Genomic DNA, 12739 nt, shown 5'->3' with positions numbered 1-12739 from the left:
CAACTTATATGCCGGGAGAGAAAAAAAAAAAAAAAAAAAGGGGGAAACTCTGCAGCCATTATCAACCCACTGCAGGATGGAAGACTCCTCAATTCATGCTGAGGAAATGGACTATACGTAATCTGCCACGCTGGTCTAGTGTGGGTTGGTAGATCGACCGTATTTAGCAGTCAGGGGCTTGAACGCAGTCTACTCAAAGAGCGTGTGCTACTGTACTCCCGCTCCTGACCACTCGGCTACGGAGACCAGCCGAGTATGCCGTACTCGATATCAACTTTGCAGAATTCCTTTGAAAAATCTTATATGTATACCTGGTATAAAAAAATAACACATCACCAGTGTCACAAATGCGACTGCTTTCTAACGAAACTGGACGATCACAGATAATTTGTCCTTTTATTTCACTAGTAGACAACAGAAACACAATCTAGCGTAAACATTACGATAATAGTTCACAATAATCCCACGTCCTCTAGCAACCCTACACCAGCAAAAGAATGGAAAACTTACTCCTCAAGGATAGACGAGTTTCTGCGGCCAAACGCAACACTAAGATTTTCCCCGTGCATGCACCTGACCTTCATAACGTTCTGAACTATTATATTTCTCTTAAAACCGTCATCCTTTGTCGGGGGGGGGGACGATTTTTAAGCACCTGCACGTCCTTGGCCTGATTGTGAGTACTGTGTATCACTGCTTTATGAACAAATGTTTCACAATGCTAATTCACTGACCGTATTTACAACCTACTCGTATTTGGAAAACTAGGCAGTGTCTCCGTATTAATCACAACTGAAATATACGTGGCCTCTTTCTGTCTTTGAATACGAATTTTATATGTAAATGACAAAAACGTTCGAAGGAAACAGCTGAAACCAATAAATCAGTGTCCAACTGATCTCTGGCTTAATAAATGATGGAGTACGACACTGTAATTCCCGATTAATCTTTATGCACACAAGTCGGTATAAATTTCTTAAATACAGGTCACACGTTGCCTCGAAGACATATTTCGGAATTTGCTTGAAAATACTTTCAACAGATGCATTGCGGATTTTTATCTTGTCAGCAAAAAGAAAAACGTGGCTTTTGTTTCAGGAAAGACAGATAACGCTATAGATAACAGCACCTGATTGTTTTCATTAAACAGTGTTAGCCCCATTTGTTTAGTTGTCTGTACCACTCTAAAATATGTTACATACCAGATTTACAACACAGATTAGTTTTTATTGAAAGTCGCCCTACTCACACTGGCATTTAAAAGCCGAAAAAGCATTCCACGTGCTGCAAGCCAGAATGCATTGTTGTGCACGTAGTTGACAAAATAACTGTCACTGCTCTACGTATCACAAAATCTACATTTCTAACATTATTTTCCCACGTTCTTTACTGACAGGTGTTTTAGAAAAAATTAGGAGACACACTCCCCTTTGTTCCTCTCCCCCTTGTGGGTCGTTGACATGTATTACACTTGTTGCTTTTTTTTCCCTTTTTCCTTGTATAGGTGTGGCCGGGAGCAGTACGTCCTCAACGACCACTATTACTACGGTAAGTACAGTTTCGCTTTTCCTCATTGCTCAACTTTAGTTTCACGTTTCTTTCCTGAGTCTTCTATTTGTTTAATTTCCGGTGTATTAGCATTTAACCTCGCAGAGTACATACAAGGATATGCTTGAGGAGGCGTTTATGGCATTGCAAACGCGTGCCGACTACAAGGAGAAAGTGAATAAAATACACGCTTAAACAGATTTATATGAGGACTCAGACCTGAGTTCCGACTTCGGCCTTAGAAAAAATAAACGGTACTAATCTAACGACCTAACCTACCAACATTCCACACTGATCGTTTCCGTACCATCCAAACGGGAAGTTTGATTCCACTCTGAGTTCATGGTTGCGCGTGCAGTCTTCGGATGCATTTATATTAACGCAGACGCTCTGGATTGAATATAAATAAATAAATTTTATGTTTTATACTCCTGAACGGCCACACAGGATTAGAGAAATTTACAAGATAGAGAAAACAATAGCAATACCGTAACTGGCTAGAACCATAGCCAAGCAAACGTGTATACTTCTATGCCCTCGAGCTTTACCACATTGTACGTGCAACTACGAATAAAAGGTGTCAAAACTTTAAGTATTTACTTTAAAATTTTCTAGACTTGTATAAAGTAAGGTAAACGTATTAGGAAAGAAATAATTTGGCACTTGATTCCAAGACAAGCTATATTAGTCACTTAATATAATGCCAATATCTTAAATCTTTAGTAGCCAAAATAACTTTTTGAACGACCGTGGTATACTCATTTGACACCTCAAGGTGTATGACTCCTATTTTCCGCAATTATTATTAAAAAAAAAAAAAAAAAAAAGAAAGAAAAAAGAAAAAATGGAGCACAGCATTCTTTTTACTGTGTGCAATTCGCCCGTCCTACCTTATTAAGAAATATTGTGCAACTTCCTAAAGACCAGGTACAGAATTAACCGCAATGAGTAACCATGAAGTCTCCATTTATCATTCGACAATGACAGCACATCACGGATAACAAAGACACGCGCATCTACATGAATGAGTCATTGTTAAGAAAAAAAAAAAAAAATACTTTCATCAAATGTTATAAAAACTAGTTTCTTGATTAACAGTCTTCCTAACGGCTTTATGAATAACTTTTTTTTTTCTCTTTATTTTCATTTTTCAATGGCTGTTTCTGCTGACCAAATAACACATCAAAGCGATTTAGTTAGTATTCAAATAAAACTTTCTCTTAAACAACTTTAGTTCTATTTATTTCATAATAAATAAAAGCTCTATACTACAGGTTTCTTTTTCCATAAATTTTAATAGCTGCAGGCGCAAACAATATTTTCAGAATACATTTCGTTCCATTCTTTCTCAGTAATTGTTGTTCATGACGTAATAATACCGAAATACAACTCCACAATACAGTACTCACAAGAGGTAAAAGGCAAAAAGAAAAAAATCCATGAAATTAGCCATTAACTTCACGAATTCTTTCCGCATATTATTATTCCAGTTATCTTTAAAATGTTTTTTTTTTTTTTTTTTTTAAAGCTATGTCAACTAGTAGCTTGTTCATTTCGGGGAATGTCGTAGCATGCTATAATCGCTAATTTATTGCTTTTGAAAGCAGCTGAGCGCGGTGGGCCTTTGTGGTTGTTAATATTACTTCATTATCGGAAGTGTTACAGATAAAATAGCCCAGATAAACCAGTGATGGAACTGGCCGTAGACAGCTATAGTGATAGATGTTCCGTTTAGGTGGAGAGAATGCTCTGTTATCGGTTGTAATCATATCTTTCGTGCAATCAATAATTATATGAAAAATCGGAAGAGATCGTCAGTAATCTGTGGTTAACCTTGTTAGCTTCATTTCTGAATTTTGTTTGTAACTCAATAACATGTCTTAACTTAACTGACCACTGACGAAAGTAATTAAATTTGTCTACCGTTGTCAAGGACGGATGTCGGATAGCTAATTAAAAATTCTCTCAGTCAGTTCAAAAGTTTGTCCAATTTAAATTTAAAAAATATATACATTCCAATCTATTCAAAACTTAGCAGATATCAACCCAAACGAGTTAATAATTCTTTAATGCTCGTGCATATATATATATATATATATATGCACGAGCACACACACACACACACACACACACACACACACACACACACACACACACAGTAATATATATTTAAAATAAAATAAATTATTTTATAGTTGTGTTAAGATATTAGGCCTAATTACTATGGTAAAAGACAGGCGTTACTAAGCCTAAATTTCTGTTTGTTTGTTATTTGGTTTTTAGGAGCATTTAACAACTAAGGCCATATTGCTCCGGGGATATGCGGTGGTCATTTCCTGACCTTTCCGCATCCTCCGTATTTGGTGGTCACGGGCTCGAACCCCGGTCTAATCAAGAAGCGTGTGCACTGCTGCTCCTGCCCACCTGGCTACGGAGGCGCCACCTAAATTTCTAGAAACTGCTCGCCATCCATTGAAATACGCTTGGGTGGATCATTTCTTAAAACGGTTGCAGTAGTTGTGGGGTGTGGCAATTATAGGTTTCCAGGGTATTCATTACTGCTCACGACACCTCTATTTATCACTTCACCATGAATAGACTAGTAATTGGAGAAAAAAAAAAAAAGAAGAAGAAATAATTGTATATTAGTGTAAGATCGGAAAACGTCATGGGTTATTTAACATCGTCTGCTGCCGAATGGAAGCAAGCTGTCAAAGTTAAAATGGTTGAAAATTTATCTGTCTTAACCATTGGTAAACACAAACTATTGTAGCTCTCAGTTGCGAAGTGAGCTTTAGTGGCTTCGAGGAATATTACTTGAATATCCGCTTAAAGATGCAGAAGAGTTATTGATTTATCCGAGTTCCGCTAATATTTTGCCCACCTGAGAAACGTCCTAGATACTCAAAACTTGCAGATATTATTAATTACCTTTCGGAAGAGGAAGTGGAATATGAGAAAGGCGACATAGATTTCCGAGGTTATCAATAACCTTCGGATATACGATTCGGTAGGACTAAACTACAGTGAGGTTTTCCGGCCGACTATTTCCTTCTGTTCTTAGGACGTCGACCCTGATTGGGTTTGCTGGAAGCATATGGTTTCTAAGATTAACAGATCTACCCCATGCATGTGTGTGTGGTAAATCTTGAAATAAATTATCAACCATTAAAAGAAGAAAAAAGGTTAGAAAGCCCATGATCCCAGTTCCTTTGACATGCGATCCTTAGGCCAATTTGACCAAAACTAGGAGTTTAGCCAAGAATATTTCCTCTTATTGTTTCACAGGCCATTGACTCTACGAACACTAGTTTACTCGTTTGTGGAAAACTGATGATCTTTGAGCCGCATTTAACTTCCGTTTGAACTGCTCACCTCATTCAACGCAAACCCCCACTCTCTCTCTCTCTCTTTTCGCTTTTCCTAAACGCTTCCTTTTTAAAGCTTTTTCCCTTGAAGAATGTGATGCCTCAGCTTTCCTGTCATGTGCAATTAAACTATTTAATTCGTCTATATACCAGTTAGATAGGTAATCAGAGTGAACGCGAACGGTCAGGCAAGACTTTTGTTTTTTATTTCTTCCAATTAACCTGGCTCCGCAAGCTAAGACTATTGTTGTTTCGAATTAGAATATTAATATTCTTAACAAATGACTTAATTAAACTGTTGCGATTGAAACGCAATAACGCTTAGAGATGTGTTTCTATCAAATCTTCTGAACAGACAATATGTAAATTAATTACAAGACTGCAAATCTCTCGAAGATGCACCACAAATCAGAGTAAATTACCAACAGTGTTAGAACGCCTTAAAACCAGTCATGTGACTTCCAAGGCACATGATTAGAAATTCATCATGCTTGTCTAAAATTACTAAAATAATTTAATTATTAGTTTTAAAAAGCTACATTAACTTGACAATAACCGTAATTACAGCGTACTTGTAATAAAAATTTAAGCAATTACAATTTATTAATGATAAAACTTTTTATAACAATAATAACATTTATAATATTTAAATTAAATTAAATAATTTTAAATGCAATTTTAAAATCTAAGCAATCCTTACAAGAAAGGCAACTGAAAAGTATTTAATTGATATTTCTGCTAATATCTCCCAGGTTGCGCTGCTCGATAGTTATTTCTATAGCGAGTAATTATAATTAGGAATAATGAATTCTGTTTCTGGTGCGTTTGTCTGTGTACATTAAGAGTTAAAGAAGAAACTAAACTCGTTTCTTCTTTCATTCCTTTAGTGAAAGGTTCGTACTTTCCGGGTCGTACCTTAATCTGCAGTGACGGCCGTCGTTTCTATCAGCAGATCGGTGGAGGGCAGGTTCGAACAAAACGCCGTCTCTTCCGCGTGCTGCCGAGCGCGTGGTAGGAGCACATATTTAATTAGAACGCCAGGTAAGAGCGGTAAATCTAGTCGGAGGAAGAATATAGAAGGAGGGGGAACTGATTAGTATGTAGACGTCGAAACGGAGAGACAGATCAACAGACAACACGCACCTCCTCTACAACACGATATGACCGGTTGCGGCAATACTTTGATGTTTGTTTTGCGACAGGAAACCGTCAACGTATATGATATGTACACCGAGTCCGCAAAGAAACACACAGGAGATATCGCAGGTTGCTATTACCTGGCGCATGCGTATGAAATGAAAAATTAAGATTTAGTACTTTGGATTATGAAATGGTCAGGAAGCGCATAGTATTCAAAAAGGCACAGTGTAAGTCCAACAGACCGTGGCACCTTAGGTGGCAACATCCGATTGTCACTCGCTTAGAGAGATGTAGATTCGATTATGGTACTTCTTCAGTGGAGGCTATAGTTAACTGATCTCAGGAGAGATGAGGGGGCAGGGTTTTTCCAGAATAACTCATGTAAATCATTTCTACAGACAAAATATATGAAAAGCTCTGCGGCGTTATTTTATTCTATTCATTTATTTTTGTTTGTATATCTATAGTGGCGTAACGTACCTAATCTTTATCCCATAATATTTATAATGCAACCTATTTCAAAGTTTATCAAGTGTTCCTGAATATCTGTTATCATTTAAAAATTGGAAATTTATACACTTATTTCTAAAGCTAATTCCTGCTTTTTACAATCATAAACAGTCCTGTATTATTTATTTCATGTTAATACCAGATTGTGTCTCAATGACGTTTAATGCCACATTAAAAGAATAATATTCCAAAATACTGCGCATTGCTATGCTCTCTTTTGCGTGTAAATCCTTTAAAGATTCACTAGGAAAGAAATATAAAAGGTGGAAATATAGTGACGTTTGAACTATGGAAGCTAAGGAAACGAGCTCATTAAGTTTCCTTAACACTCATAACTAAGAGAAAAGGTTAAAAGCTTGGAGCCTCACATAACACAGTGACTTAGTGTACAACAGTATCAGACGAACAACAACCCGATAGATAGTGTCTTAAGATCATCAATTTTCTCCTACGCAGTTACTATGGTTACCTGTCTTTGGTGGACACTGGCACAGCTATGCAGGGGCAGGAGAGGTTAATGTCACTTAATGCATTAACTTTCCAGTTTTTAACCGAAGAGTAGACATGGCCACTTTCAGATTTGGAAAAGTTGCCATGGCCTAGTTTGATCGTTGACTTTTCCCTTTATACAGAGATATTAGAATTAAATCCCTTCTCTTCATCAATTTCGATCCCTCGCTTTCCTGTTTCACTAGAAAGAACTCGTTCATTATCCCAAAATATATTATTTCCGTAAGGCTATTAGGAAAATAACTCTCATAAATTATTTCTTGGTACTATGATTACCTGTGTCCGGTGGGACTGATACAATTGCGAAAATGGCAGGTGAAGTTAATGTTGTCAGTTCGTTTATTAACTTGCCAGTTTTTAAAAAACACACGCACTGCAGTGACCTCTTTTAGATTTAAAAAAAGTTATTATATTTGATTTTCCATTCAAAAAGATTCAAATTAACTCCGTTATTTTAATGATTTTTGGTTTTGTGTTTTTGTTTCATCAGAAAACTCATTCACTGTCTCAAAATATTATTTCTTATAATGGTATCAGGAAAATAACTTTCCTAACTTATTTGTTGGCACTTGCAATAAACAAAAGTTAATTCTATAATTGTTTAATATTTCCAATAAACTACTATTAAAAACTAACAGATACAGAGATCAATCTTAGTTGTTTATAACTGTATTGGATGAAAGAACGATACTAATTATAAAGTGATTTATAATTCATGTTTAAAAGGTATAAAATAAATAGTACAGCTTATTTAGAAAAAAATTTCACCCTAAATTTTAAAGCATTTGTAGGTTTGATAATTTATTACAGTATTTTAGTTTAATGAACAGTCTTACAAAATGGAACTCCTGACAATTTTATCATATTTTTATATAAAATAACCAGCTTGAAGTCCTGTTAATTAATTTCTATGATGCTATTTACTCGCACTGTTATTTACGGAACTGCTAAATACTGGTTGCTATATTTCCAATGATGTATTACTTGAGTCCGCATTACTGAAACAATAGAGGTCGCTGGTTAAGCAATGAACACAAATGCTGATATAAACTTTTATTACTTTTCACATTAGAAAAAGTGGTTACGTTCTACCATTACCTTTTGTTCATCTAAATTAAAATTTTATTTTTATTATTATTATTCAGTTTATTAAGCTTGGTTTCACCCCTGTACAGCTTGGTTGGCTAGAAGGATGTACGTAGAATTATACGTGAAAAATACATATATATATATATATTAAAAGGACAATAGACAACATTTGACAATGCGCTTGCGTGGAGTTGGAATAGCATATGTATACACATTTACAAGAGAGAGGAAACTTACATTTGAACTTACATTTTCATATATACAGAGAATTAATTAAGTTTATATAAATTCAATCTATTAAATGACAACCACAGTCTTAAACTTCAGAGAATTTTATGCGTCAGTCGATGGCATGTGATGGACTGGTAGATAGAGTGACTTGAACGTGTTTGTCTAGATTCACTGAAGTGGGTGCTTCGATGCAAGTCTTCCAGGACATTCTTCCTGTATTTCTTGTCATCCAATAGTTCGTTGGGATTAATTTGCAGATTGTTGAAATGTTCCACAATGTTTGCAGGGAACATATCTCTAAGGCGGACAAAGTTGGTAAGAGTCGACCTATACCGTTGTTTATGTGGCTCTCTTGGGTGGGTACTTGAGGCTAAGATGATTTCTTGCACGTTGGGAGAATCAATCATATTAGTTAACAGTTTGACAAGGGTGGTGAGGTTCTTTTCCAGAATTCTGATCTTCCACGGTGTCATGTTCATGTTCGCATGTAGAATAGATCTAGAGATGGTGAACGGGTTCCCATGAATCCTGTTCAACCAGCTCAGAACCCAATAATCAATTGCCAGGTATTTCTTTACAATACTTGATGGGGCTGAAAACCATAACTCAGACGCGTATAAAACGATGGGAGTGAGACACTTTTCAATGTATTTGCATATTAGGGGCGTATTTTGGCAACCAACAAGCTCCTGCCCGATCGCCCAAAAGGCTGCATATGTTTTCCTTTTTGTATATATGAAATGGTCCTGGAAAGTAAGTTTTTCGTCCCAGGTGAGACCAAGGTCTGTGTGAGTTGAAACCTTTGTGACCTTATTGCCATTTATTATCATTTCAATATCATTTTTGTTCCGCTTCTTGGTTATAAATATTTGGGATGACTTTTTCTGATTTAGTTGGAGCCCTGCCATATCTAAGTAGTCAACAAGTTGATTAATTTGTGTAGCAGTGTTTTGATTTATTTCTTGAACACGTTTAATGTCATCAGAGATTACGAACAACTTCAAGTCATTAGCGTAAGAGCTGAATTTGTAAACCTCGCTAGAAATGGTTGTAAGATTAGTGCAAAGAGCGTGGTAGATAACACTCCACCTTTTGGTACTCCTCTTCTTACTGTTGTCATAGTCTGGTAGCGACTATTGGATATTATCAGTATCCTTTCATTAAGGAGGTTGCGAAGGATGGAGATTAGTGAGGCAGTTGCCTGGTAGTTCTTTAATAAATGAAGCAGTGTTTGAATTGACACATTGTCGAAAGCTGATTGTATGTCAAAGAAAATGATCTCTATTTGAGATCTTTTACTGATGGCATGTTGAATCCGAAACAGCGTGTCAAGAAGGTTTGTTATTGTAGATCAGTGGTGCAGCGAAGTGTGTCTGTCACGGAGACAGTGATCAATGTTGGGAGTAACAGCTTTTCAAAGATTTTCAGGAGGGAGCATCCGACGCATATAGGACGGAAATCAGTTGGTAACTTTGGATGTTTGTTTTTTGGAACCGGTTTGCCACAGTAGGTCCTCCAAAGAGACGGGACAGTCCCAGTTTCCACTATGCTTTGGAAAATAAGTAAAAGGGGTTCAACAATATAAATTGAGGACATTTTAATCGCAAATAGGGGGAAGCCGTCTGGCCCAACAGTAGCTTTATTTGGGAAGGTGTTAATAACATTAATTAACTGTTCCTTAGTAATGGTGATTTCTTTCATGGCCTGTGGGAGACATCGGTCCACAACAGGTAGAAGGCCGGTATTTGCCGATTGTTGCTGTTCTCTGAAGGCCAGTTCAGCCCATTTTGAAAAGAAGTCTTTGTCCATATCAAACTTGTGGTCTCGTCGTGCTAGAATCCTTCTAGACTGTTTTATGCGCGAAAAGATAAGATTGTTGTGGGGCGACTTCTTTAATCAGAGGAAGTGAGCACGGTCCTTGGTTGGCTAAGGTTCTTCATTTCAGCCACTTTCTGTAATGATTTTTGCTTTCTTGTGAAAGCCACCTTGATGTCTTTATTGAACCGGTTTCTGGTATGGACAGATATTGTGAGTTCTTTTGATGCTCCAGCTCTAGCAATAAGTTTCAGCTGTTGTGAGAGTTCAATAGTTGCTTCTTCTATATTTAAACTTTTTATGCTGAGCCAGTCAAGCAGTCAGGTGAGACATAACAACCTGTGGCTTGAGAAATCTTAGGGAGTAGGTTAGTTTATATTGTGATGCGTCTGCTTGGGAGCTTATGGAGGTGTTTACCCCCTTTGTGTGACAACGATGGTACATGTGAGTGGTAGGTGGTCTGACGTCAAGGAAAACTGAGAAGGTTTCAACTGCGTTTTTACAACTGGCTACAACTGTATTGTCCATCTCTTGTAGGTGGCGTATCAAGTCTTATAAGGTCTACAGAGTTTAGTGTTAATGTTAAGTCAGTAGTGCCGAGGCAAGCAATATGCCACTTCCATGCCGAGGCATGGAAGTGGCATATTGAAATCACTACCAAGAATGGTAGGAATGCTGGGTTCAGTTTAGTCATCAGACAAGATTGAAGCTAAAGTCTAGATGGTGTGGTCACATGGGAGGTAAACTAAGCCTATCTGGATGGTACAATCCTGGTGCTTCAAGGTGGTACATATAGCCTCAAATTCTCAGTTTTACTCGACGTAGATTTTAAAGGTTTCCAGTGGTTTAAAGGTTTCCAGTGGTTTAGAATATAACCACTCCTCCACCCCTTTTTTTTTGGCTCTGCAATTGCTAAGGACATTGTAGGGCACAGTGTAGAGGAGTAGATCAAGGTTTTTATCATCTGACAGCCACGATTCAGTTAGACAGATAAACTCGAATTCTCTTAGGAAGAGCATGGTCTGGAGCGTGTGTAATTTTTTTGCCAAACTTCTTGTGTTCTGAAGGATGTAGATGAGGAGGCGTCTATTCTTATGAGCTCTACTTGTTGAATTAGTTGGTTGCTATGCAGCTGGTTGGTATGGTGGGATCCTGGTAGGTTTCTTTTGATACCTGTCTTTGTACGGTTTGACCAGTGTTCCATAAGGCCACGACTTCCGATCAAGTACTGTAAATGACGATTCATGCGAACACGTGATTATAAAAGATGCAACAATAGGATGCTCAGTTTTAATCGCTCTTACCTCAATTTCCAATTTATGCTCATTTGCAAAGAGGCTCTTGATACTACTTGCCTTAGTTTCTGAACTAAGCTTCGATACAAATATCTTGTCTTTTGTCTGCACTGCTTTAATTTGGTAAGTCTCCTCTAGTCGCTGTCTCTGTAATCTTATGGGGACTGTATTGTCTGTCATATCTCCCTGGTGTCCTGTACCTTGAGTGGCTGGATGGGCAGTAGTATTTAATCCCAACTCTATGTTATCTTGGGGTTCGTTAAACTCCTCTGACCGTTTGGTCGTCCCGGAGTATAAACAGAAAATTTATTTATTTATTATTTGTGCATATGTAGGCCTTTGGATCTGAGAACCAGGGAAAGCCAGAGCTCTGATGCGTCTGGATAAGACGAGGAGGGAGGGTGGGGGGGTTGCAGCATGTAATCTGTTCCTGTAAGTGCGTGGTAGCAGCAGACAGTTTTCCAAAGTCAATAGCGCCCAACACTGTGCAAACAAGAACGGCCGATTTTAAACCACAATCCGGTGGGCAAAGAATGCTGACGGTGGGCGATCGACGAACCCTGATGAGACTAGTTACAATGTCTTCGAAGATATTCCTACACAAGAGCTGTCCATAAGGGCGTATAATATATGTAGAGTTGCATGGTCTTGGTTCCCAAAGGGTAGTGAAGATCACAAGACACGTAGCACCAATGAACACCAAATGTTATTTCCAGTGATCGTTGCCCACCGTAAGTGGACGCTGGAACAATGGAAAATGGTTCTATGGAACAACCTGTCCGGCTACCAGCGTATAGGTCTGACAGTCGAGTTGGATTTAGAAAATGCCAGGAAAACGCTGTGCACTGCAGTGTATCGTCGAAACAAAGAAATTCAGACAACTTAGCTTTATAGTATGAGGCTACTTTTCATGATTTAGACTGGTGATTATTGTGATCAAAACCTCAATGCCGCGTTGTAATTTGACATTTTGGACAACCCTGTGGTATCTACATTCTGCCAATTCTAAGTCAATTTCAACAGAACTGACAGGGAGTACATATCCATATCATCAAGCTAGATTTCACAATTGGCCTGACCATCTGAGATGGCCTGATCTGAGTCTGAAGCTTGGTTAATCTAAAACTTGCAAAAATTAAATTCTCACCTATGCTCTCAACATTCTAACTGTGGTAGAATCCTAGTAATTTTACATCAAGTGGAAACCCCGTAATTAACCCGTTAACATTTTAC

At 37.7% G+C, this 12739-nt stretch overlaps 1 protein-coding gene across 1 annotated transcript in view; it reads left to right on the top strand.

The window, feature by feature from the left end:
• LOC150091352 (uncharacterized) overlaps nt 1-12739 on the top strand; it is a 47086-nt gene that overhangs the window by 24542 nt on the left and 9805 nt on the right. Inside the window, exon 3 of the mRNA XM_090383379.1 lies at nt 1505-1548. Within this exon, the coding sequence (XP_090239505.1) occupies nt 1505-1548 (44 nt within the window). The remainder of the gene's footprint in view (nt 1-1504; nt 1549-12739) is intronic.

Source organism: Mastigoproctus giganteus, chromosome 1, assembly GCF_048544385.1.
Source record: "Mastigoproctus giganteus isolate SK-2022 chromosome 1, ASM4854438v1, whole genome shotgun sequence".
Classification (NCBI taxonomy): Eukaryota; Metazoa; Arthropoda; class Arachnida; order Uropygi; family Thelyphonidae; genus Mastigoproctus; species Mastigoproctus giganteus.
The sequence above is the reverse complement of the archived record's forward strand: the minus strand, read 5'-3'. Positions and strand labels throughout refer to the sequence as shown.